At 36.9% G+C, this 22520-nt stretch overlaps 1 protein-coding gene and 1 long non-coding RNA gene across 2 annotated transcripts; one reads left to right on the forward strand and one right to left on the reverse strand.

The window, feature by feature from the left end:
• Positions 1–703: 703 nt before the first annotated feature.
• LOC136993262 (uncharacterized) lies at positions 704–5821 on the reverse strand. Its single transcript, XR_010885507.1, has 3 exons — positions 5370–5821; positions 3086–3265; positions 704–1281 (listed from the first exon to the last, which is right to left on the reverse strand). It is a non-coding gene; the product is annotated as an uncharacterized lncRNA (long non-coding RNA).
• Positions 5822–6207: 386 nt separating this feature from the next.
• Positions 6208–22124, forward strand: HTATSF1 (HIV-1 Tat specific factor 1). Its single transcript, XM_067304073.1, has 9 exons — positions 6208–6433; positions 10658–10862; positions 11191–11238; positions 12523–12677; positions 14068–14231; positions 15885–15984; positions 16510–16599; positions 17116–17253; positions 17612–22124. The coding sequence occupies exons 1-9, from the start codon at positions 6266–6268 to the stop codon at positions 17894–17896; spliced, it is 1353 nt and encodes a 450-aa protein (XP_067160174.1). The 5' UTR covers positions 6208–6265; the 3' UTR covers positions 17897–22124.
• Positions 22125–22520: the final 396 nt, after the last annotated feature.

A 22520-nucleotide genomic window follows, 5' to 3' on the forward strand; every position in this document is an offset into this window, starting at 1 on the left:
GGATTCCTTTCAGATGAAACTGTGCGTTTGGTCCATGAAACCAGTTTAGAGCTAGTCTGAAGTAAAGCCTCCCAAAGCGTACAGAGTGGATGTTAGACTAAGTATTTCACTCTACAGATCGAATCCTAGTGTAGCGTATTGCTTGGTAACGTGGTCATATTTAAGTGGTCTGCAAATTTTCAAGCATGCTAGGAGAGTTGGATTTCTATATTGTACTAGTCTTCTGTTTTTCAAGTTATTAAACTAGTATCCCTTTTTAATATGATGTTAGACTGTCTTTACGAGGTGGACCTTCTAATCTCAAATCCACTGACTTTGATGAAGCATGCAGATGCAAGTCAGTGATAGCCTATGATGGGCAGCCTGTATATCCCTAAAAAGCTCAGCAGCACTGCTGGCAGGGCCTGCCTTTCCATCAGGAAATACAGGAAGCGCGTATTCCTACCCCATATCACAAAAGTCTTGAATGACAGATAGTTTTATGAAGCCTGTGTACCCTGAATCAAAATTTTTTTCTGTGGGAGCTGGTGATAGAAAATGCAATAGATTTTCCATTGCTTAAAATATGGAACTTCTATCTCACAAAAGAAGTTGTGGGTTAAATCATAGAAGAGAGATCGCAACATATGAATTATACAAAATAGTGTTGTCAGTAACAAATCTGAATTTTATTTCCTATTTAAAAGGCAAATTAACCCTTGAAGATACAACCACCTCCTCCAGTTGCACAGAGCTCCTAGCAATACATGGATGGAAATCCATCCATCCATCCTTGCACCATCATTTGAGTTCATTATAAGATGTAGAAAATGTATTTGCAGTCTCTCTCTCTTTTGACTGCCCTAATCAGAACAATAAAACCAAACTATAAATCCCAAGGACATTGAATACAACTTCTGTAGCCATCTTAAACCAGTATAATCAGGCTTGGCTTTATTTTATTAGATTCTTATTTACATGATGCAAGATTTTAAGCACTAATTCTCAATGGAGTCCTGATTCTGCATTTTATTGTACCAGTTATACACCAGGATAGGACCATTGAAATAAATGAAAATATAACAGCACAGAAATGCAATTTTATTGCAAAGCTGTGTCCAGAGATCTGTTTTTACTCTGTGTTCACATAACACATTCACTGGTATTGAGCTCCATACAAATATAACAAACATACTGCACCAGTAGTCTCCCTTCTCTTTTTCCTTAATGGGACTGCAGGGTGAGATTAGATAAATAAGCCTACTCACCTAGGAGAGTACTTTTATCTTCCTGGATCTTACACTACAGGGAATTTCAAACAGAAGAAAAATCAACAAACATTACAGCTCCTTACATCACTCATCTTTTATATTCTACTTTATTAAAGCCTTTGAAAAATATATCTGCCACATGTTTCTGAATTTCACAATTTGTCTCTGTTGGAGGCCAGACTTCTTACAAATGCCCAGCAAAATGCTTTGGCTTTACCTCATAGTAGTCCTCAAAAATCACTGTTTCCAAATTCACCATTTTCCTTGCTTTGCATGCAGCTACTTTTTGCTTGTGTACCCACATTTCTAACTGGATAGTTTACCTTTTTGCTATTACATGCTTTTACAAAATTGATGTTTTTGCTATACACTGCGCATGTTTTGGTTAAAGACTGGCAATACCAGGCCATATTTTAACCATTCCATGTACTTTATGCTTTTATAGTTACATCTTTTCAAATTGTCATGATGTTGTATTAGAGTGATATATTGGTCAATGTTTATTTTTATCTAAACAGTCTGAAGATATTCATTCCATCTATTCGCCCAATATAACTATCCATAAAATGCTTCCACATTACCATAATTGGATTTAGGGGAAAAGGTTTATTTCCTTTCCAATCTTTTCTCAACGTTTTGAAGAAAAAAAAAAAGCTCTTTCAGGCCTAGGTAATACAAATATAACTTTATAAAAATATATGGGAATAATATCTATTTACAGAAATGCTGAGTGTGATTTAGAAAAGAATTGACATGAGAAATTAGGGTTTTACTATTTATATCCACCCTGAAAGAAAATGTGGAAGAAAGGCACAAAATATAGAAAGGAAGACTCCATCAAAGGACTTGTTCCTATGGAGTCTTCCTGGGTGAGCAAATACTATTTTTAGGATGTATCCTTTTTATAATTTATTTTGTGAACAAGATGTGCACATTAACAGCTTTAATGCATACAAGTGTAAGAATTAATGTTCTTGTTAGCAACCAGTTTAGTAGTAATACTCTAATTTGTCTCACACTATAAGATATCAGCTTAGTTTGGAAAAAATATTTTCCACGTATATAAACAAAATCATGTCAAAGCATGCATATACTGTAACAAACTGCATCTCTAGCAAATGGCACAGAATATTAAAGTTAGTCCATGAAACGATAGCCATTTTGAAGCTCAGCTTTCTGTTTTCATAGAAGGTACTGTTTTACATTATGTAGTTATATATGGGCTGCCTGCTGGCAGTCATGTGTTTCTGCTAAGAATACTACAATTAAAGAATAACCTAAGTTACACACAGCTGCAGCAGTGGTAGATTTCATCAGTGGTACTGGCTCTGCCACTGTTGATCTCAGTGAAAGGTCAACCGTTTTGTGGAATTTCCTTTGTCAACAAAGGAAATAATAGTATTTAATTTTTAGCTCATTTGGATCTGGTCCTGTCATTTTTCACACAGTTAAGACTTTTTCATTCTCACCAGAGGCTCTATATAACAGCTACAGGCTCCAGCCCCATGGAAAACACAAACAGGAGTAATCTCCGTGTAATTCATCAACATTTACTGCCTCCTTGCTTCAATATCCTAAAGCATTTTCAGAAAGAAAAAAACTGTGAACCCTTTATCTAATTAAGTATTAGCTAGTGAATTCCTGATCCTACTTCAATAGATATCAAAACATCACTTCCTTCCTAAGATCAAGATTTCAATACATTTAGTAGGTGATATCTTTAGAACAACAGTCAACTCTGATGAGTCAAGAGTTCCTTTTATCACGGAGAAAAGTCAGACATAGACACAAAACTATCATTATGTAACATGCTAATACTTCCTTCTACTACATACCTTGAGATATTTTGTCAGGATTTAAAATGTCGTCTCCTGGCAGGTTAGCCTGATCTGAGCTGTGGTTTTCCAGCTCTTACCCCCATCCCTGGAACATGCAGGTCATCCTTCCCTTGGTGCAGCAGCAGTGCTTGTGCAACCGTGAATTATATTGTTTCACAGATGCAATCAAGATGAAAGCTGTCATGACAAAAAAAAAAAAGAAAAATTCGTTTTCAGCTGAATCAGCTCCCTGAGCTGGCTCACTGTGCAGTTTTTACTGAAGAGGAAGAGAACAGATGGTGGCGACAAGGTAAGAAGCTACAGATGTGAGCTGCTCTGCAGTAACTGCCCTCATGCATGCTGTTACCTGTGGGGAGCGTGAGGGAATTTGAGGTAGTTTGTCCTCATAACTACAGAATGGTAAAAGTGTGCAGATCAGATTTACCATGCAGAAGCTGAAGTGCAGTAGATTGTTATCCCTGTTGCATGCAAGCACGCTTTCACCTCTGTCAGATCGAGGGAAATAAGCTTGGATCTCCTACTTCCTGGGACTGTGCCCTAATGACTTGTTTTAGCCAGGTCTGTGGTGGAAGCACTCTCTATGCTTCCTGTTACAGCTATGTCACTTTGCAAAACATTTGTGGCAGTAGGGAGAGAAAGAAGGAACTGGAGTTTTTAAGTTTATTATTATTTTTAAGAAAAAATAAAATAAAGAGACCTGTACTCTGATCATTTGTCCAAGGACATCACATCCAATGTTCGCTTAATATAAAATGCAGAACACTGGGGAAATCCGTCCTGTGCAGACATAGAGCTCACTACATTTACTCAGGGCATGAATGTAAAAAATTCTGTCAAAATGAAATAAGCAGTTTAAGATGTAATTGTATTTCTCTTACAATATTTAAGGCTATGATTATCTCACTTCCAAAACACATATCCAGTTCAAACCCTGTAAATGCTTAGAACAGTTGAATTTAGTCCATCTTCATTTTCCCCAGTTAAGAATGGAAACTAGGGCAGTGAGCATTAAATCTCAACAACTAACTCACTACAGCTTTTCCTCAAACATCTAATTTAGGCTACCCCCATCTTTCCGGTGTCAGCAACATGTCATGGAAAATACTTTATCTGACCTATACTTAGCTATATTTTATTTCTTTAAATAAACACAGTTTATGTTAAGCCTCCAATGCACCCCACTGAAATCTGATGTTTGTTTGAGAGGCAATATGAATGCCTCTTAAGCTGTCAGTTTATAAGTGATTATAAAACAATCTTTGGACAACTATTGTAATAGCCCTGCCAAGAGAAAATTCTTGAAGCATGAAAGATGTCATTAACTAGGTTGGATGTTCTCTGTATAACAGCCAAAGGCTACTAAAAGTCTATATTTATATCCTTAGCAATTTTATCTGACAGTCTGTTGACTAGCCAGTTAACTTATGTTGGTCTCGCCTTCCTGAGCTTCATAAGCTCAGGATTGTATCCTTGATTGTATCCTTGATTTTATTATCATTCCAGTGTGTATGACAGGAAAGATATATTTGTTCCTGGAATATTTATTTTCAGAAAACTTCTGTACTGAATATCATTTTCACTTCAGAGTAGAAAGACTGCTTTACCACTAAAGTCATCTAGCAACCAGCCACTCCCAGTTTTGATGGAACTGTTCAGCTAAATCTTCATTTAAGAAACCTGCATTGATTCAATACCTAGATTCTACGGATCTATGTTAAACTTCACATAACAAAAAAATGTATGTTCACTTATACTGTAAATAAAATTAAGTATTTTTAACTACACGCTTTAGCAAATAAATTTGCTTTTAATGTAAAGCTATCTAGATTACACTCTGAAAACCACTAGATGGCACCAAATGTTTATTTCTATTGGTATTTAAATGTATTTGCATTAGTATTTAAAAATAACTGATTCAAGTAAGAAAATTTTATTAAAGTACCTAGGATACAGTACTACACTGATGGATAACTATTCAGCAAATTTCATTAATTCAAACATTTAAAGCTTTGAGGACAAGTTTGATCCACTTCATAGTACAAATGTTACCAACCCTTTCAGGAGTGAGCTTAAGAAGCCACAGTTGAAGGCAGACTGTTGCACCACTTGCCTCCAGAAAGCAGATACTTTCATCTGCTCAAATAGCTAATACCTCTGAGCAGTGGCCATTTCTCACTGAAAGGTATAACTGGTCAAAGCACCTCTACCAGCACCTGCACCAGTGGAGGAGCAAGAACCAATGTAATTTTGACATTTAGCACGCCATTTTAGTGTAATCTACCTCTTATTTTTTGTCTTTGCTTCTAGTATGATGAAAGCGAACTTTCAGTCTCAGTGAAAGATGACTGCCAAGTAGCTGCAAAGCATCTCGACTGACAGCAGCAGTGCGACTTTTCAGTGTTTTCCGAGGTTCAGCAGTGAAGCATGTTACTGCAGCAAGTACTTTCAGTGCTTCACACCCCTTAGCGAGCTTTTATTGTAACATGTAAGTAAGGCTGCACAAGTCTCCACACAAGGGCCACCTCGGCAAGGCACTCCACTGACAGCAAGCCCAGCAGCACACCCCTCCTCAGGGAGAGCCGTCCTCATGCCAAGGCACTGTCTGGGGGGGAGCCAGAGCTGCAGCCTGAGAGGAAGGGGCGAGGCCGCCCTGGGGCAGCGAGGACAGCCGCTACCTTCGCCCGCCAATGCAGGCCGGGCCGGCGACAAAAGAAGCTGCGCCACCACCGCAGGCCTCGGCCCGCCCCAGAGGCGGGAAAACAAGCCCCGCCCCCCGCGCGTGCGCGCCCGCCTAGCATCAACGGCGCAACGCTCTCCCAGAAGGACCCGTTCACCGCCTCGTCCTCCTTCCCATTGGCTCCGCCGCCCCCCACGTGACAGCTCAGCCCGCAGCTCAGTGGCTGAGGGCGGGAAGGGAGGGGCAAACCCTCCTGGGGGTGGGGGAGGGCTCGCTTCCGCTCTTGCGCGCTGTGGGGGTGGCGGACGGTCACCGGCTCGCGTGAGGCGCCGAGGGTCCGCGCGGGCGCCCCGCCGCTCCCGGGTGCGCGTGCCCGCGCGCGGCCGCTGCGCGCGGCCGAGGGGGCGGGGCGAGCGGGCGGCCGAGGCGGCGGCGGCGCGGGTGCCTAGGCCCGGGGCGGACGTCTCCCCCGCCCCGCCGGGGCCCGCGCGCGGGCCACCATGAGCGGCGAGGACGGGAACGAGGAGTTCTACCGGCAGCTGCAGCTCCAGCAGCTCTACGAGGCCGAGCGCGGCGGCGAGGGCGAGCCCGACCCCTTCACCTACGTGGACCCGGCCGACGGGGCCGCCTACGAGTGGGACCGGGAGAAGAAGGCCTGGTTCCCCAAGGTGGGCGCGCGGCGTCCGCGGCGGTTACCTCACGGGGCGGGGGGAGGGGGGGCGGCAGCCGCGCCCACCGGCGGGCCCAGTCCGGGCCCCCGCGAGGCCCCCGCGGTGCGGAGCGGCCTCCTCGCCTCGCTCGCGGCCCGTGAGGGGTCTCCGGGGAGCCTTGTGGTGCGCCTCTGCCTCCCCGCCCCTGTGGCGTAGGCGCTTCTATCCCCGGACAAGAAAAGAGAAAAAAAAATGGGGCAGATCGTCTCATTTCTCTTCACCCCTTCGTGGTTTTCGTCCCCTAGTCTGCAGCGATGTTGGTACGAGGGTCGCAGAACCTCGTGGTTGCACGCCCGTGTTTGGTTCGTTCTCTCCCTGTGGTCTGCTTAAGCTTTCCTGAAGAAGGGTGAGAAGGAAGAACGGTTCAGGAAGGACGGTTCGTTTTAGGTCCCTGCACCATGCAGTTGTCCTGGTTGTCTGGATTCAGCCAAATAGGTGACTAGTGCAAAACATCTGTAGCACTGAAACACTCATGTAGCAGGAAAAAACAAAGCAGCTGGTGTTGTCTCTCTATCTATAACCTTACAGGCAGCCTTCTGCTCTTTTGTTGTGAAGCTTGGCTTTCCTCCTTGGCTGCGAAGCCTTAGAATTGCTTAATTCCCTCTCCCAGGCTTGGCATGAAGTCACAACTATATTTGTGGCTCTTAAAGAGTCAGTACTGCCTTTGACATTTTAAAATTTCTTTATAATAGTAACTGTGGTGATATTTGCTTTTCTGTTGTGACTGAAGTATTGAACTACTTTGTAAACAGGTCTAAATAAAAATGGAACAATACATTCTTTTTCTGTTTCGTTAGTATCTGAAAATTGCATGTGTAAAGATTTCTTGTTCCCTCTCCTTAAGTCTTGGAAATACACTTGAAAATTAAGTGTATTTAATTTAGAAGTATTCCACAGAATGGAAAAAATGTTACAGTTTTTCTTAATTTTTTTTCAAATACTTTAGGTATAAAATAGCCCCATGACTTTACTGTTTTTCAAGATGAGAGGAGACACCAATTTAGTGTGCTGTTATTTCAGGTTTATATATGCGTAAGCCTAGTAAGCTGTCTATGCACCTGATGGCTTACAGAGGGGCAAAAACTTGAAAAATCCAAAGCCACAAAGTGGATCTGTGGAGAATTGAGCATCCCTGGCTCCCTGTGGTGTGCTGTATCCAGTAAAACAGTAGCTTCTAAAAGTTTTCTTTTTTTCTCTTCCCTTGCCTCTTTCTCACCTTTCAACTTTTTTTTTTTAATCTCTGTTTTCTCAGGAGCATTGGTCTTCCCTAAACATCTTTCTTATCTCAAATCTTCATCCTGGAGAAGAGGTTTTGGGTTTTTTTTTGTTTTGTTTTCTTTAACTTGATACAACTGGTGGGAATAAATAGCAAATTTAACAACTAATTCCAAGTATAAAGGGATATACCTGTTCCTGATTTGAGAGATATTTTAGCTGATCAGCTCCTCCTCCCCTCTCTCTCCGCCCTCCCGAATCTGGACAAATTATAACAAATTATGTAGGAACAGCAAAGTTCATTACTAAATAAAATGAATTGATAAATAATCGTTGTGAAGTACTGTGTGTAGTATATAGATCATTGAACTAGATATTAGAATATCTCAGGTTACTTCACTTGGCAGACTGATTATATGGCGGAATGTTTTTATGACAATAAATTTAAGAGACTGCAGGATTCAGAAGTTGCTGTTACTTTTCTTTTTCTACTTTGTGGACAACTAAAATTCCTTTTCTCTGGTCTCTGACAAATGATTAAAATATTCTGACTGTTCTAAGTAATCATGATCTACAGACTAGTATTGTGACTGTTAGTCTACTTTGGGAACAGAGTGACTGCTCAACTTCTGCTGATGCGTATTTCAAAGCAATGCAAAAAGTTAATGTGTAGTTAACTGTCAGCATTCATCAGAAAATTTTGAAGACAGTCAAATATTTAATAAAAGTGTTTGCAACTTGTGTACGATATAATGATTTTTCTTTCAATGGTGCTATACTGGTGGACACAAACCACCTTTTAATAGTCCTTCAGACAGTACAAAATCACATGCTGAATTTGTCTGCTTTTGTGGTTAGTTGTGAAAGCAGACCTTGGATGTCTTTTGTAAGCCTAGACTATCTGTTCTTTGTTTGGTTAATTGATTCCTTTCCACTTCAGTGTGACCAGTACTTAATTATATGCTCGTGTGTCCTTTAGTATTATGTTTCTTTTCCTATAAGCTTAATTGCCCCAAACTGTATAGCTGTATGGTATGAAGATAGAACTGATCTCTGTCCCTGAGTTCTCCACCGCAGCTGGGTTGCAGCCCCTAAGAAATGCTGTGAGTTCTTGTTTTGCTTGCTGTCATGGAAGGATGTTAAGTTCCAATAAAATCCTTTATACTTGCATATTACTTTTGCAAAAATACATTTAAAAATAAAGTAGCTGCAATTATATTCATGGTAGTATTATAGTATATTATGAAAAAGTAATTTCTTTGATATTTATAAAATTTGACAGTTCACTCAGGTCTTTTTCTCCTATATATCATCTTGGTTTAAAACAGTGTATGTTGGTTGGCCTAGGAGAGAAGTAATACCAGTTATATTAATGTTCCAGATCAGATCAGTTTGTTTAGAAATAGCCATTTTAAATCATTAGCCTACTAAAAAGCCAGAAACTATAAAATAAAGTACATTATATGCTGAGAATATGTTTAACTTTACATTAGAATGTGGTTCCCCTTGAAGTTGAAAATAATATTGCTGCAGAAAGGTGGCTACTTTTAAGAGATTAAGACACTGATTTATCTTTAAGATTTCTGATGAAAACTAATAATGTTGTTAATCAGAAAGATTAGAAGCTTATTAATTCTCTGGATTTCATCAGTTGGGAGACTAAGGATTCTCTAGGATTGCCAGTGCCAAATATAACGAACATTATTGGAACACTTTTTTTTTTTCCTCCCCCGAAGATCATTGTACCTTTGCTGCCTCTTGATACTGTGTTATGCCAAATTCTGTCCATAAGAGCAGCTACTTATGTTTCTGATACAGAGAGCAGCTACAAATCTTGTTTAGTGTAGAAGCTATTTCATATGAAACTGTAAAGGAATATGAGGCTGCACAGCATTTTGCATTATTCATGAGAAGCCTGTTGCTGTGTATTTAGCTTGTCAAAATAAAAGCTTATAATTGAAACCTCGAGCTTCAAACCAGTACAGGAGGTAAGAGATTGCGTTATCAATGACATTTATTACTGTCCATTGTGTCACTTTCTCTTACAATAGCTTACTGTTGAAATTAAGTTTTGTTCTCTCTTGTGTAGAGATGAAGTAAGCAGAGTTATGTACTACATAATTATATGTGGATCAGAGTCAGATAAATTTTTCAAAGTTTAAGGCTCAATTTTGGAGAAAAAATCATTTTAGAGTATGGAATTTCAGAAAGTACTTTATAGTGCAGTGATGTTTGCAAAATCAACTGCAATGCCTTTTTTCTTTGGTTTATTGCTAGTGGCTGGCGCTGAAATTGTTGTGTGTAATTTGTAGTCTGTTTATTTTTGGTCTCAATAAATGTTATCCAGTCTTTTTTCCAGTCAAGACTATACTGGGATGAGTGATATAATTATTCATTTATTAGTATTACATAAAGTATAATGTGTAGCCTTACAAACAGTATGTTAATATATTGCTCAGTTTAAGTACAATATTTATTGTCTATCAATGCAGATATATTTCATCTCTGAAAATGTTTCTATGAAAAGGCAGATGCCTACAAATGTCAGTGAAATTAATCATCTGCAGATAAATTGTTGGCTTACCTCCAGTGTCACTTTATCTCTTCAACATGGTCAGGAGAGCTCGGTTTCCACCCTCACGCAAATCCAATTTAAGTTGTAATCAGAAAGCTTTGCCTGAAAAAGGTCAGAACTTGTGAAATGTTTGTTTAAAAACTTCATATGCTGTATAGAATTAGTATGTTAGTCTAGCTCAGGTAACTCCTGAATAGATTATTTTTGCTGTCGGTATAGCTTTACAAAGGTAATCTAAAATACTTTACAATACTGTGTTTTTCTGTGATTCTGGATTAGCAAATGGCTGTGATCAATGAAAGCTATTTCCAAAACACTACCATTAAAACACTTGTAATGCTGAATTCGTAGGTCTTTAAAATTTTGGATTAATTTTCTTAAATTCTTTTCAGATAACGGAAGATTTCCTGGCAACGTATCATGCTAACTATGGCTTCAATGCAGATGATACAGACAGTTCATCCGCTTCTGGCACAGCAACTGAAAGTAAGCTACCAGTAAGTTCTAAGACATTGGGAACGCAACCATCAGCAAATGAGAAGGGACCACAGCAAACTGATCCAAAACAAAAAGCAGAAAAACGGAAGCTTGAAGCAGGTAGGAGACTAAGGGTTTCTTTTTATATAGCCTACAAACTAAATAGTACTAAGAGAAAACTGCTGGTTGTTCACTGTTATGTACAGCAAAGATATTGTGTGTTCTGAAAATTCTCCAAATGATTTTTGAAATTGTATAGCACTTCATAGGTATCCTTCCAACCTCATGTATGATTTGGAAAATAAGCAAGTTAAGGAGTATTCTGAGTTTTTCCTGTGGATAATTAAAAACTCAGAAAATTGATGGAATGAGAACGTCAGAAATACATGAGTGTGTGCTCTCATGCTTAATATATTAGTATAACTGGATTAAAATTCTGTGTTTTTAGGATGGTTTCATGTTGAAGAAGACAGAAACACAAATGTTTATGTGACTGGTAAGTAGTAGCATTTATTTATATATTTTGAGCTAATGTGGTGAGAGAGACTCATATTTGCCATACTGATTTCTAATATTCCCTATTCAGCCTGCATTTGCAGGCTACTTAGCATTCTGTACTTGATTGCGTAATGTCTTTACAATTGCATATGTAGAAAAGTAATATGTGTGCTTTTAAATAATGTATTCTATGAGCTGTACCAGCCAAGTCCGTGAACCATTGTTCACCAATTTCTTAAATCAAGCTACTGCAAGTAAAAAACACAAAAAATTCCTGAGAACTCCTAAGGAATAGGACAATGAAAACAAGTTTATAACGAGATGTTGTGTTGAAGCTACATGTCACGTAATATGTTTTCATCTTCAATTTTTTTCTGATTTTATAAACACATAATTAAAGTATTTTGATAAGAACAAGGAAGGAGTAAGTACAAGATAAGCTGAAGTTAGGATGAGCAAGTAAAGGGAGAGCTCAAAGGAAATGATCTGTGTGTTTATTACAGTATTTCTCTGCTTGTTTTGGATGTCAGGGGTGCTGGCTTTAGGTGTATACTTACAAGTAGTAGTGAAGGTTCCTGAAAATCATGACCAATCTTTTTTCACTCTTGTTCTCAACACAAAGGTACATTTTGTTGTCTGAGTGGTCACAAAAATGCGCGCCCTGGAGGTCTCAAACATCATCATTCAGGCTAAACTAATACGGAAAATTTTTGTAACTTTTCTCCTCCATTTCTGTTTTTCCTTGTCCTCAGTTCAAAGTTCAGACTTTGAAAATTCCATACATTATCAGTGAGAATTGCAATTTTGGTTAGTTTGTGGGTAGGGGAAAAAAAGTCTTCTGTTTATAAGGTGTTTTTGTCTCAAATCCCTTAAAAAAGGGGTACAGTGGAACTTTCAGTTTTGGGCAGGATACATTCACATAGATCATAGTGTGCACTGCAACATTAGTGTCATCTTATCTGCTATGTATAACACTAAAGCTCTAGGTGTGCATATTAGGTAGCACAGAAATGTCGCTGTTGAAGTTGCAATATAAGAAGCTATACCTATTTAGAAGTAAAAAGATTCTCAAAATATTGGCATGAGGTACTGTATAAAAGGTAGTAGTGAAAATAGTGCTCCCAAGAGCAGTGGTTTATTATTGCGTATGTAAAACTTCATCGTTAAGCTTCATATCTTTCATTTAGTGAAACACTTTTGGGTTTTTTATGCTCTAGTGATACAGAAGAAAAACTGAACCATCTAAACATATTCAACACTTCCGTTTTAACTTATTTTGTAGGTTTACCTCCAGACATTACAAAGGATGAATTTATACAAGTCATGTCAAAATGTGGTATCATTATGCGAGATCCTCAGACAGAGGAACACAAAATCAAACTTTATAAAGATAAGGAAGGAAATCTTAAAGGAGATGGCCTCTGTTGCTATCTAAAGGTCAGTGGTGCACTGAAATGCAGTATTGCTTTCTGGTGAGGATATTTGTGGCCGCTGTTTCAGAATAACATCCAGAAGAGTTCTGAAATTCCTAAAATACAACTTAGAATTTAGGTGTCTGTCTTAGTGATCCCAGAAACCCCCCAATATCTGCTTGTACACCTTGTTTGCTTCCCCTTATCCAGACCTCACTGAAAACGCCTTTAGGACCTGCTGGACATGTTGAAAAGCATTCCTGTCTTTTGGTGCCAGTGCTCAGCTTGGGCATTTTCTGCTGAAGGACATTTGGGTTTTCAGACTAGACATGCTGTGTCTGGCTGTAGGTGTGCCAAAGGGGCATCTCACAAACAGGGGTAATATGTTCATTGGTTACAGCTATAGCTGTTATTTTTCAGAGTTGACAATGATGATACTGTTTGCATGGCAATCCAGTGGTCCATTTTCTGAAGCCTTGACTTCTAAGTTCTATGCTTGAGCAGGTTTGAATCATAGCTCCTACAGCCAATGAGTATGCTAACACTTGGGTTCATTGATGTTGTGGGGTTTGGAGTGGAATGCCTTCACCTTTTACTTTGAAACTATGCCGCTGTGTGGCCAAGAATACAGGAATAATGAGATGGAAAGGAACTTACTGTAACTCTGTAGTTAGGGCCCTTAGTTGAGAAGAATAGTGTTTAAACTTAGACCCGATTCCAGAACTGTTCTTGCATTCTATATTAATCTCTAACAGTTTAGGTTGTGCTAGTACATCCTGTACATGCTTCACTCGCAGATTATTTGGAAAGTTAGTGCATGCTAGTGCAGACTGCTGTAACTCTGCAAGAAGTACCAGGTAATACTAACACAACCGCCTTAACATTATAAAGCTAGTATAGATGACAATAGTTAAATCTGTTTAGTATACAGAGATAAAGACAGTTTCCAGTCTAAAGAACTTCTAGGAAAAATTTTTAAAAATGACTTAAGATCCTAAGTGTCTGCAGCTCTAGGAAGTGATGAAAGCTTTACAGAAAACTAGCCCTCTGTAATTTTTTTTATTCTCCCTTTTAAGTTCATCAGCTTGACTGAACATTGCAGATTAGTTTTTATGAAATATTTGGATGAAGTGTAAGCCATTGCTTTTGGGAACATTAATCTGCTATAACAATAGTGAAGCAGTAGTGTTTTTTACTTTGGCATAAAAAGCATTTTGAGCTCAGTGCATTTTAATGGTGCTTTTTTGTTTGTTTTTAGTGTTTTTTTTAGTCAAGAGACTTGGAACAGATCTGATATTATGGTTTTCAGTGTCAGGGAACTGATTCTTATCACAGTATTCTTAATTAAACGTTATTGGAATAATTTGACTATGCTGCATGCTTCAAAGCTTGTACTCTGTTTTATCTTCAAATAGAGAGAATCGGTTCAACTTGCATTGAGACTTCTGGATGAGGCAGAAATTAGAGGCTATAAATTGCATGTTGAAGTTGCAAAGTTTCAGCTGAAGGGGGAGTATGATGCAAGCAAGAAGAAGAAGAAATGTAAAGACTACAAGAAGAAGTTGTCCCAACAGCAAAAGTTTGTATTTTTTTTTTCTTTCAGTAACATGTTACTTGAATTCTTTAAGTGTTGTCAATAAAATGCTGCTTTCGGATGCAATGCTAAGAGCTATGCCAACATTGCCATCACTTATCAAAATGAAATAGCTTAAAAATATACATTTGGAAGGAAGAACTCATAAATTAAATGCTGATAAAATGAACTTCCTCATAATTGCCAAATTAAATTAATATTTAAGGAACTAACGTTCTTTCAGTTCTCTCAACTCTGGGGCGCTAAAAGACATTTTTTTTTTTCCCCCCCAGTATATGAGAGCGCAAGTCCTGTCACTAAATCTAAGCCTACTTCTATAAGAAAATACTCTAGCTCTCCTCATACTGTTCATATCATGCTTACTAGCTGCAAATGGCAAGAGATGCTAGTTTCCATAGAAACAAGTGTTAAAACATTTTTTGTAGATTCCCCCAGACATCTGCTTTGGTATAAGATATATTATTACTTTTTAATTGTATATAGATGCTTTATTTTTATCTTTAAATTTTTTTCTGCTTTTCGGAGCCAAAAAAGTTCAGATTAAAAAAAAAAAAAAAAAGTATGAGTATATAAGACTTCATTATTTTAATGAAAGCAGCAGTCCACTAAACATTTTAAATAGTACTGCAAATATATTTTGCCGTAGTTAAAGGGAACAAGTTGTAGTAGACATCATATCAGTTAAAAGTAGCTTGAAATGTATCTGCCTCAGAGAGATTGCCAATTCTTGTTTTAAGAAGTCTCCAGTGGAGAGAGGAATAGTATAAAATGAAGTTGCATTTGACAGCAATTTGTGTGAATAAATAAACAAATTATGTTTTTCTTTTAGTCACTTAACTGTTTTGATCTTATCTTATACAAATTGACTTCAGTTGGTGTTCCTTTTGAGTTGAAGAGCGTAATTTACTTGCAAAACAACCTTCACTGGAAATCCAAGTTATCTTCAGCTGAAGTAGCAGATACAAGAAGGAACTTAAACAAGATCTTTTTTTCCTAAAGATAAGATTTTGAGATTTAGAAGTGTTAAGTGAAACTGTGTCCATTTTTTGCAATAGGATATGAAATAGGTATTTCTACGAGGATAATACTTGTCATGAGAAAGCAAAGTCATAGAAGAGATGCCCTGAAGTACATTGCTGGTTTGTGCAGCTAGCTAGCTTGCAGTAATTTCTGGTAAGCCTGCAGGTGTTCTTGCATGTTTGTTTAAATGCAAGCAGTAAAATTTTCCTGAAAGGAATAATGGATCTCATTTTTTATGTAATGAGTCTTCATTTATAAAGGATGTTAAAATACTGATAGTTTTATTATACTTGGCAGCAGCTAGTCCCGTGTCTGAACTAATATTAGAGAGGAATTAAAACCTGAGTTTTCAAGAAATTGCTTTGGTGTTTAAAATGAAATGCTCACAAAGAATTCTGAATTTTAGTACCATAAAACCCCAGCTGCTTTGTAAGAGGAGAATTGGTAAAATCGGACTTCTGTTGTATTTTTAGAAGAGTAACTCTTTTTGCATCAAAATACTTGTTTTGGTTGATATATTACAGGACATACCAAATTAATGATTTTTTTTCAACAAATACTTGTAGAAACTGAAGAGAGCCGCAACAATATCTTCTTACTGTTGCTTCATTTCATTAGACAGCTGGATTGGAGGCCTGAGAAGAAAGATGGCGCAAGTCGAATGCGACATGAACGCATCATTATTATCAGGAATATGTTTCACCCAAAGGACTTTGAGGTAGGGAGATACAATTTGTTGACATAAATAATGCTGTTACAATTAATATTGTCTGAACTTTCTACCATAAGGAACTTGGCAAAATTGTGAGCGGATGAGAATGAACATTAAGCTTACTTTCTAGGCAGGTTTTTTTCTCATGCCAAGCATTTGCTTAAAGTTGATTCATCTGTTCATTCTATTTTGATTCATAAAAAATGAGAGGAAAATGTTGGCAACAGTATAGTTTTTTCAAGTCAGTTTTTTCATCAAGTGTCTCCAGACAATATTCCTTTTGGGGATGGAAAGAAGAGTAGATAGTAACTATGCTGAAATGGAGAAGCCAGCACAAAGTAGGTTTGCTAATAAGTAGCCCTTATTAACTCAAATAAGAGCTGTCATCTCCAAATGGTTTTGAAAATATACAGTAACATGTTTTAATTTATAAACTTGTAAAAATTTGGCATGTGCATTCCAATTAGTGCCTAAGTGAAAATAAAGCTGATAATTGTTTTATGTTTATTGATCTGTGTGATTGCATTGCAGGAGGATCCCTTAGTGCTAAATGAGATCAGAGAAGATCTACGGACAGAGTGTGAAAAGTTTGGACAAGTAAAGAAGGTTCTCATATTCGATGTACGTATTTTTACAAGTTGGGTTGCATAATTGTTAAAATGTGTAAAATGCAAAATATTTAGGTTTCTTTAACTATGAACGAACCATTTATTTCTTTTCATGGGTTTATTTAATGCAAACTTGACATAATTTTTCAGTATTTTAAAGTTAGATATTTTGGAATTTTTTAAGCACTTACCCACTTTAACCTATGTAAAGGTAAAATCTGACTCTTCCCACTAACTTGGATGCACAGCACAAGTTCAAAAGTTTATAAATTCAACTGTTTATTAGCTAAACTAGCTAAAGCACTTGTCTTTGTTGTTGTTTTTTCTCTCTCCAAAAACTCTGCTGTGTATCAAAACATTAAGGTAATCTTAGCCAGTAGAACAAAATGTGAAAACTTGTAACTTGTGCTTTTCAAACAAGATTGTGCATGTTCAGCATGAAGCTATATCTTTGTCTTTTATAAGACATTCCAAAAGATGTTGGAATATAGGTACTATTCAGAAAACTAAAAGTTGTCTCTCCTTACAGCGACACCCTGATGGTGTGGCTTCTGTGTCATTTAAAGAAGCAACAGAAGCTGATCTGTGCAAACTAACCCTAAATGGAAGGTGGTTTGGTGGCCGTCAGCTCAGTGCTGAAACATGGGATGGTGTAACAGATTATCAGGTAGTCTTTCATGGTCCTACTTGATCAAACTGCAAGTCTGTGTGGTTTTTTTGTTATTTTTTCTCCCCATCTTGTTTATCTGCAAAAACTGCAAGGATGCCTCCAAAAGATCATACTTAATTGTTCATTTTAACAAAAATTTAAAGGACCTGTTTCACTTTAAAAATTTTATATTAGAGATGTAAACTTAATAGAGGATTAATCACTGGTTAAATGGATTATTAGCTCACAGCAAACAGGTCCTATTGAAATCTTGAGGTATTACTGCAATATAAATGTCATGTAAGTTTATCCATGTAAATGTATTCACTCTTGTGCGTGGCTTTTTTAATGATGTTTATAAACATATTTTTAATAGGTGGAGGAGACTGCAAGAGAAAGGGAAGAAAGGCTCAAGGTGTGGGGATCGTTTTTAGAGGATCCTGATGCAAAGGAGCAGAAAACTACATCTGATTCGGATTCTGCCACAAGTAGTGTTAAACTGCCTGAAGGCAGACAACCTTCAAAAGTTAATGACACATCTAAAGAGGATGTAAATGATGAAGCCCCTAAGAGAGAGAATAATGGTGAGGGCATTAATGAAGATGGTGCTCCATCTACAGACAGCAGTCTTGCAGGCAGTGATGATGAAGCAGATACATAACACCTTTAATGCTTTATGAAAGCATGATTTTTAGGGTGATGTTTGAGTTTATCCCTTGCTTCAGGGTGACTACAGACAATGTTCATATGAATATATGCATATTAGGATGTCATCAGCTGTGTGCTTTGAAATTTTCATTAAAAGCAGTATTTAATGAGGCTCTAAAAGTTTATATTAATTGGCTGTTCGGGTAAAGTAATTCAAGTTGCCAAGAATGCATCAAAACTGATCAGGCTTCTTTTGTTCTATCTTTGCTTGTCAGTGTTTCATTATGTAAGTGTGAAATACATTCAGACACTTAAGTTTATGTAACTGTATGAAGCTTTAGTAATGCAAAGCTATTACAAGATTTGTGGGTTTTACTGTTATTTTTACCTGTACCCTTTGGAACTTGGTGTCTTATTCTTAAAAGCTACTGTTGTCCTGAGCTCTTTGGATTGTTTTGCAGAACAAATGCTGTGATACGTATAGGGTGAATGCATAGGAAATGTTGTTGCACCTTACACAGCAAATGATGGAGTAGTACAAAGTTGCACACTTCATGGATGTGGAAAGCAAACGAGGTTGCCATAGCCAACATTAAGCAAACTGAGTGAAGAAAGATGATTAAATCACACCGTTGAGTATATAAGTCTCTCTTCATTCTGCTTAGATCTTCTGTTGATGCAAAGAGGCTGGAATTATGACAATGAGACTAGAAATGCATTAGCACATTCTAGGCCATAATGTAAATAAGACATCGTAAATTCTCATGGTTTGTATGCTGTAGGCATGCAAAATGGGCTTTTGAGTTATGGATTTGATTTGTTTTGTTTTTTGCCTTAATATTAGGGTAAGGGTTTTCATTTAACTTTGTTAGGATGATGAGTATGAGTTCTCTTCAGTACAACTTTCTGGTTTAGCCTTACATGTTTTTCATGCATGGGACCTCTCATATTTCATAAAATTTAGAGAGTTTTGACAACTTGATCTCCAATTTGTTGTGTAAATGTTAGAGTACTGGAGAACAGGCTTTCAAAGGATATTACTCTTTTATATGGAAAAGGCAAATGCTAGACATAAAATGCTAACCCCATTCTTAGAAATATTTCCAAAAGCAAGGATTTAGGAGACATTCTAGGTTTAGATACATTAATAAGTAGCAGGCTTTCAAAAATAATTTTGGGGGAGCTGTTTTGGGCATGATATTCTTTATTTAGAACCAATTATTTTGATTTCTAAGGATATAAGAGTACAGATCTAGGCACTGAACATTTAAAATACTGATGCTAATTCCATAACACATTGTTTATATGGATGGCTATTAGTGCACGTTTATAAGGAGGATTTTTAAAATTTTTTTAATTCATATTGGATTGCGAGAAATCGTAGATGCTAATTCTTACATTTATTTCCATCCTGAAGTATTCAGAGTACTCTGAAAATTGATTTTTCATAGTTCATGCTCTGGGGTTACTACCTATATTTTTCCAGAAGTCTGTAGGGTAGATAATTTCTATTATAAATAATTGAGATGAATGGGTAGGTTGTGACAACAAAAGCATCCAAGTTAATATTTGCATTGTGGTTATAAATGATACCTGTTCATGACAAAATTTCTGGTCTTACAACAGAGAAGATGGTTGAATTCAGGGTTTAAAAGTTTAATATGAACTGGCATGACAAATTTTTAGTTTTAATCAGTTGTATAGTAAAGGAGAACTGTAGCTCTTGCCATCTAAGAAAGACCATTTTCTCATCTTTACAAGTGTGTGAGTTGTACATTTAAGCAAAACAAATGTTTGAACACTTCAGGGAATCTGAAATACTGGCTGGTTTGTAGCTGCACATAGTGGCATATTCAGATTACATCTCTGGATTGCGTTTGTTCTACCTAAAATACTTTTATTGGTAGTAAAAACCACAAATCTTTGAGGGCTTAAAGTTTTAGTATATTAAGTGTGTAATTTAGTGTGGTGGATATTGCTTTCAGTGCTCCTTTTTTCTTCCAGCTTCTAAACTCCAGGTTTTAGATCTGTTAGACTGTGCTTTGTTAGCTTTTTTCTTTTTTGAGAGCCTAATCATATATAACACTAGGCAGTTTAGTCACCTGTTTTACAGTGGAATTGCAACTGATATAAGAAAATTGACAAATGTATAAATATTGTACAGTTCTATAAAGCCTTATCATGGTATCAGATATAAAAATAAGGTTAGTATTAGTGTTTTAAAAAAACTTTGAAAAATAAAGAATCAGTATATGTGCAGTAACCTTCCTCTCTCCAACTGATGTGCAAATTTGGCCTGATTCATAAGTCAAATGTGATGTTAGCCTTTTCCCCTTTTCCCCTAGACTTTACACTGCAGCAGAGCACCAACAAAAATTGAGACCAAATGCTTTACTGGCTTCCCTACTAACAGGATTCTTAAGAAAATAAAAGCTGTTTTCCACCAATATATGTTGTTCTGAAATGCGACATTACACTTAAACTGGTATTTTCCTTTGTCTACCTCTTTTATTCTCCTAGTAAGATTTAAAAATATATTTTTATAAACTACCCATTGAGGTATTGAAGCATTTAATAGTTTATGAAGAGGTTAATGCAGCTGTGATTTCCTTTTCAGTAGTTTTTCATGGAGACTGAATTCTTTTTATTGAGACTGCATTCCTTTTTAAATGATACAAATTTTTATAAATTAGTCTGAACATAAATTACGATTTCTCATAAAATTTTATTTCGAATTATAAAAATGAAATTCTAGCAGTGCAGAGCAGTAAGGTTTAATATCAAACTGTAACTAATCTGAAGCTGAACAAACTTGAGTTCCTTTCTAAACTTGTGGGGGGGTTTTCTGGCTGAGTATCATCGTAAATAGATTAGTAAGAGGTTAAAATCCCAGTGCGGTTTTCACTATACTTGTTCTTAAATTAAATGCTTTCTAATGACTTCACTAAAGTAGTAATCTTTCTTGAGAATACAGGACTGGCTTCATAATCTTCCTTGCTCATTAGAAGTGACAAAATCAAGCTTTTTGTTTGGTTCCTAACTTTCCTTAAGTTTCAGTCCTGTGTACTGTGTTCTTCTTTATCTCTTCTGATGTTTTTTTTCTTTTTCCTCCTGCCTTTCGGTAAGAGGGGTTCACTTCAAGAAAAATTGTCTCCTTCTCCCAGTATTTTACGAAAACACTATCCAGCAGCAAGCTGAAAGACTTGGTGGATAATCATTGTAGGTCAGTTTCAAACTAAAGAAATTGCTATTTCTACTCATTGTCACAGTGAAAAATGGATATAAAGCCACTTAAATATAACAGCAGGGGAAAGAACAATAACTAATTGTAAAGAATATTGACTAATTGGTACTTCTGCGTAATTCAGCACAGATAATGACTTTTTTAACCATGCAATACAAAATCAGTTGCTTAGCTTGAAGGTACATTGGTAGTTTGCTTTACAATCAAAGTGATTTGCTGGCAAGGTGACTGTACGGAGTTATAAGCATTCATCCAAGATTAGGTGGTTTGAGGAGCATGGCCAAGGTAGACATCTGGAAACAAAAAGCCCCAAAAGAACAGATGCGTAAGTTGTATCAGGTACTTGAATGTTCATATAACAGCTGTAAAGAGAGAATTTAGTTTCATTTTGCATCAAAATGTTTATCTGTTTCTCCTGCTGACTCTTTTTAATTACTTTAACTGAATTTCAGTCCCTCATGCAACTTTCGCCATGTATAAGGATTGCAATTCACTTAAAATCATTAGTATGTTAAATGCAGTGCATTTTAGCTAAAACATGTCCTAGACATTATTCAGTTAAGGCTAATCTATTTACAATGTTGAGTATTTAGTTTACTTAAGAAAACTTAAAGGTATTGGATGCTTCATAGAAACCCAAACTTGCCTTTAAATTTTCTAATAAAATCAGTATCTACACTCTGAATTCTTGAACTGTAACTGAATTCTAAAAGAGACACGTACCTGTAGATTTTAATTGGATTTTAAATTTTTATTTCTGAATTTGAGGAAACATACTGCAGTATGATAAATGAATTATGTAAGTTGTGTACTTGTGTTGATTTGACTTGTGTGTATTTTAGTGCTCATTATACAGGGCTTGAAATCTTACTGTGAAGAAACTCTGAAAGTTCTGTAAAATATTTATAGAAGTATGAAATCTTTTGCAGCAAATTGTTTTTTTGCTCATTATGTAATATCAAAGTATATTGTTAGATTAAACTTTTCAGTAAGTTGACTTGGAATTTTTCTGACAGGTTATTTTCTTCTGAGGCATTCAGTTGATTGTTTTCAGTTCTCATCTTTTAGGAAACAAACACTTGGAAAAATCATATTTGAATAATAATTTATAACCCTGCGACAGCATCTGAGAATCTCTTGATTTGTCTTGAATTTTGTTTCTTAAAGGGGTTGTGTTTTATACTACCTTTTTAATAAACAAACTCGTGAACAAAATGTCTTTCTGATTAGTTTTGAGAGAATGCATTTGCTTTACTTTTTTCCTCAGTAAGTTACAAAATATAAAAATACCCTATAGCGTTTGCTGCACAGTGACTTCAGTTCACAAAGCATATGTGTTAACATGCGAGTGTTTAGGACTGCAGTTCACTATACACATCACTAGCACTGTAAT

Source organism: Apteryx mantelli, chromosome 13, assembly GCF_036417845.1.
Source record: "Apteryx mantelli isolate bAptMan1 chromosome 13, bAptMan1.hap1, whole genome shotgun sequence".
In the NCBI taxonomy this organism is placed as follows: Eukaryota; Metazoa; Chordata; class Aves; order Apterygiformes; family Apterygidae; genus Apteryx; species Apteryx mantelli.

What these genes read in the sequence shown, in the direction of transcription:
- HTATSF1 (XM_067304073.1), top strand. Translation starts at nt 6,266, where the DNA reads ATGAGCGGCGAGGACGGGAACGAGGAGTTCTACCGGCAGCTGCAGCTC. An exon ending in CACAAATGTTTATGTGACTG is followed by an intron (nt 11,239 to 12,522) that starts GTAAGTAGTAGC and finishes CTTATTTTGTAG; the next exon opens with GTTTACCTCCAGACATTACA. An exon ending in TTCACCCAAAGGACTTTGAG is followed by an intron (nt 15,985 to 16,509) that starts GTAGGGAGATAC and finishes ATTGCATTGCAG; the next exon opens with GAGGATCCCTTAGTGCTAAA.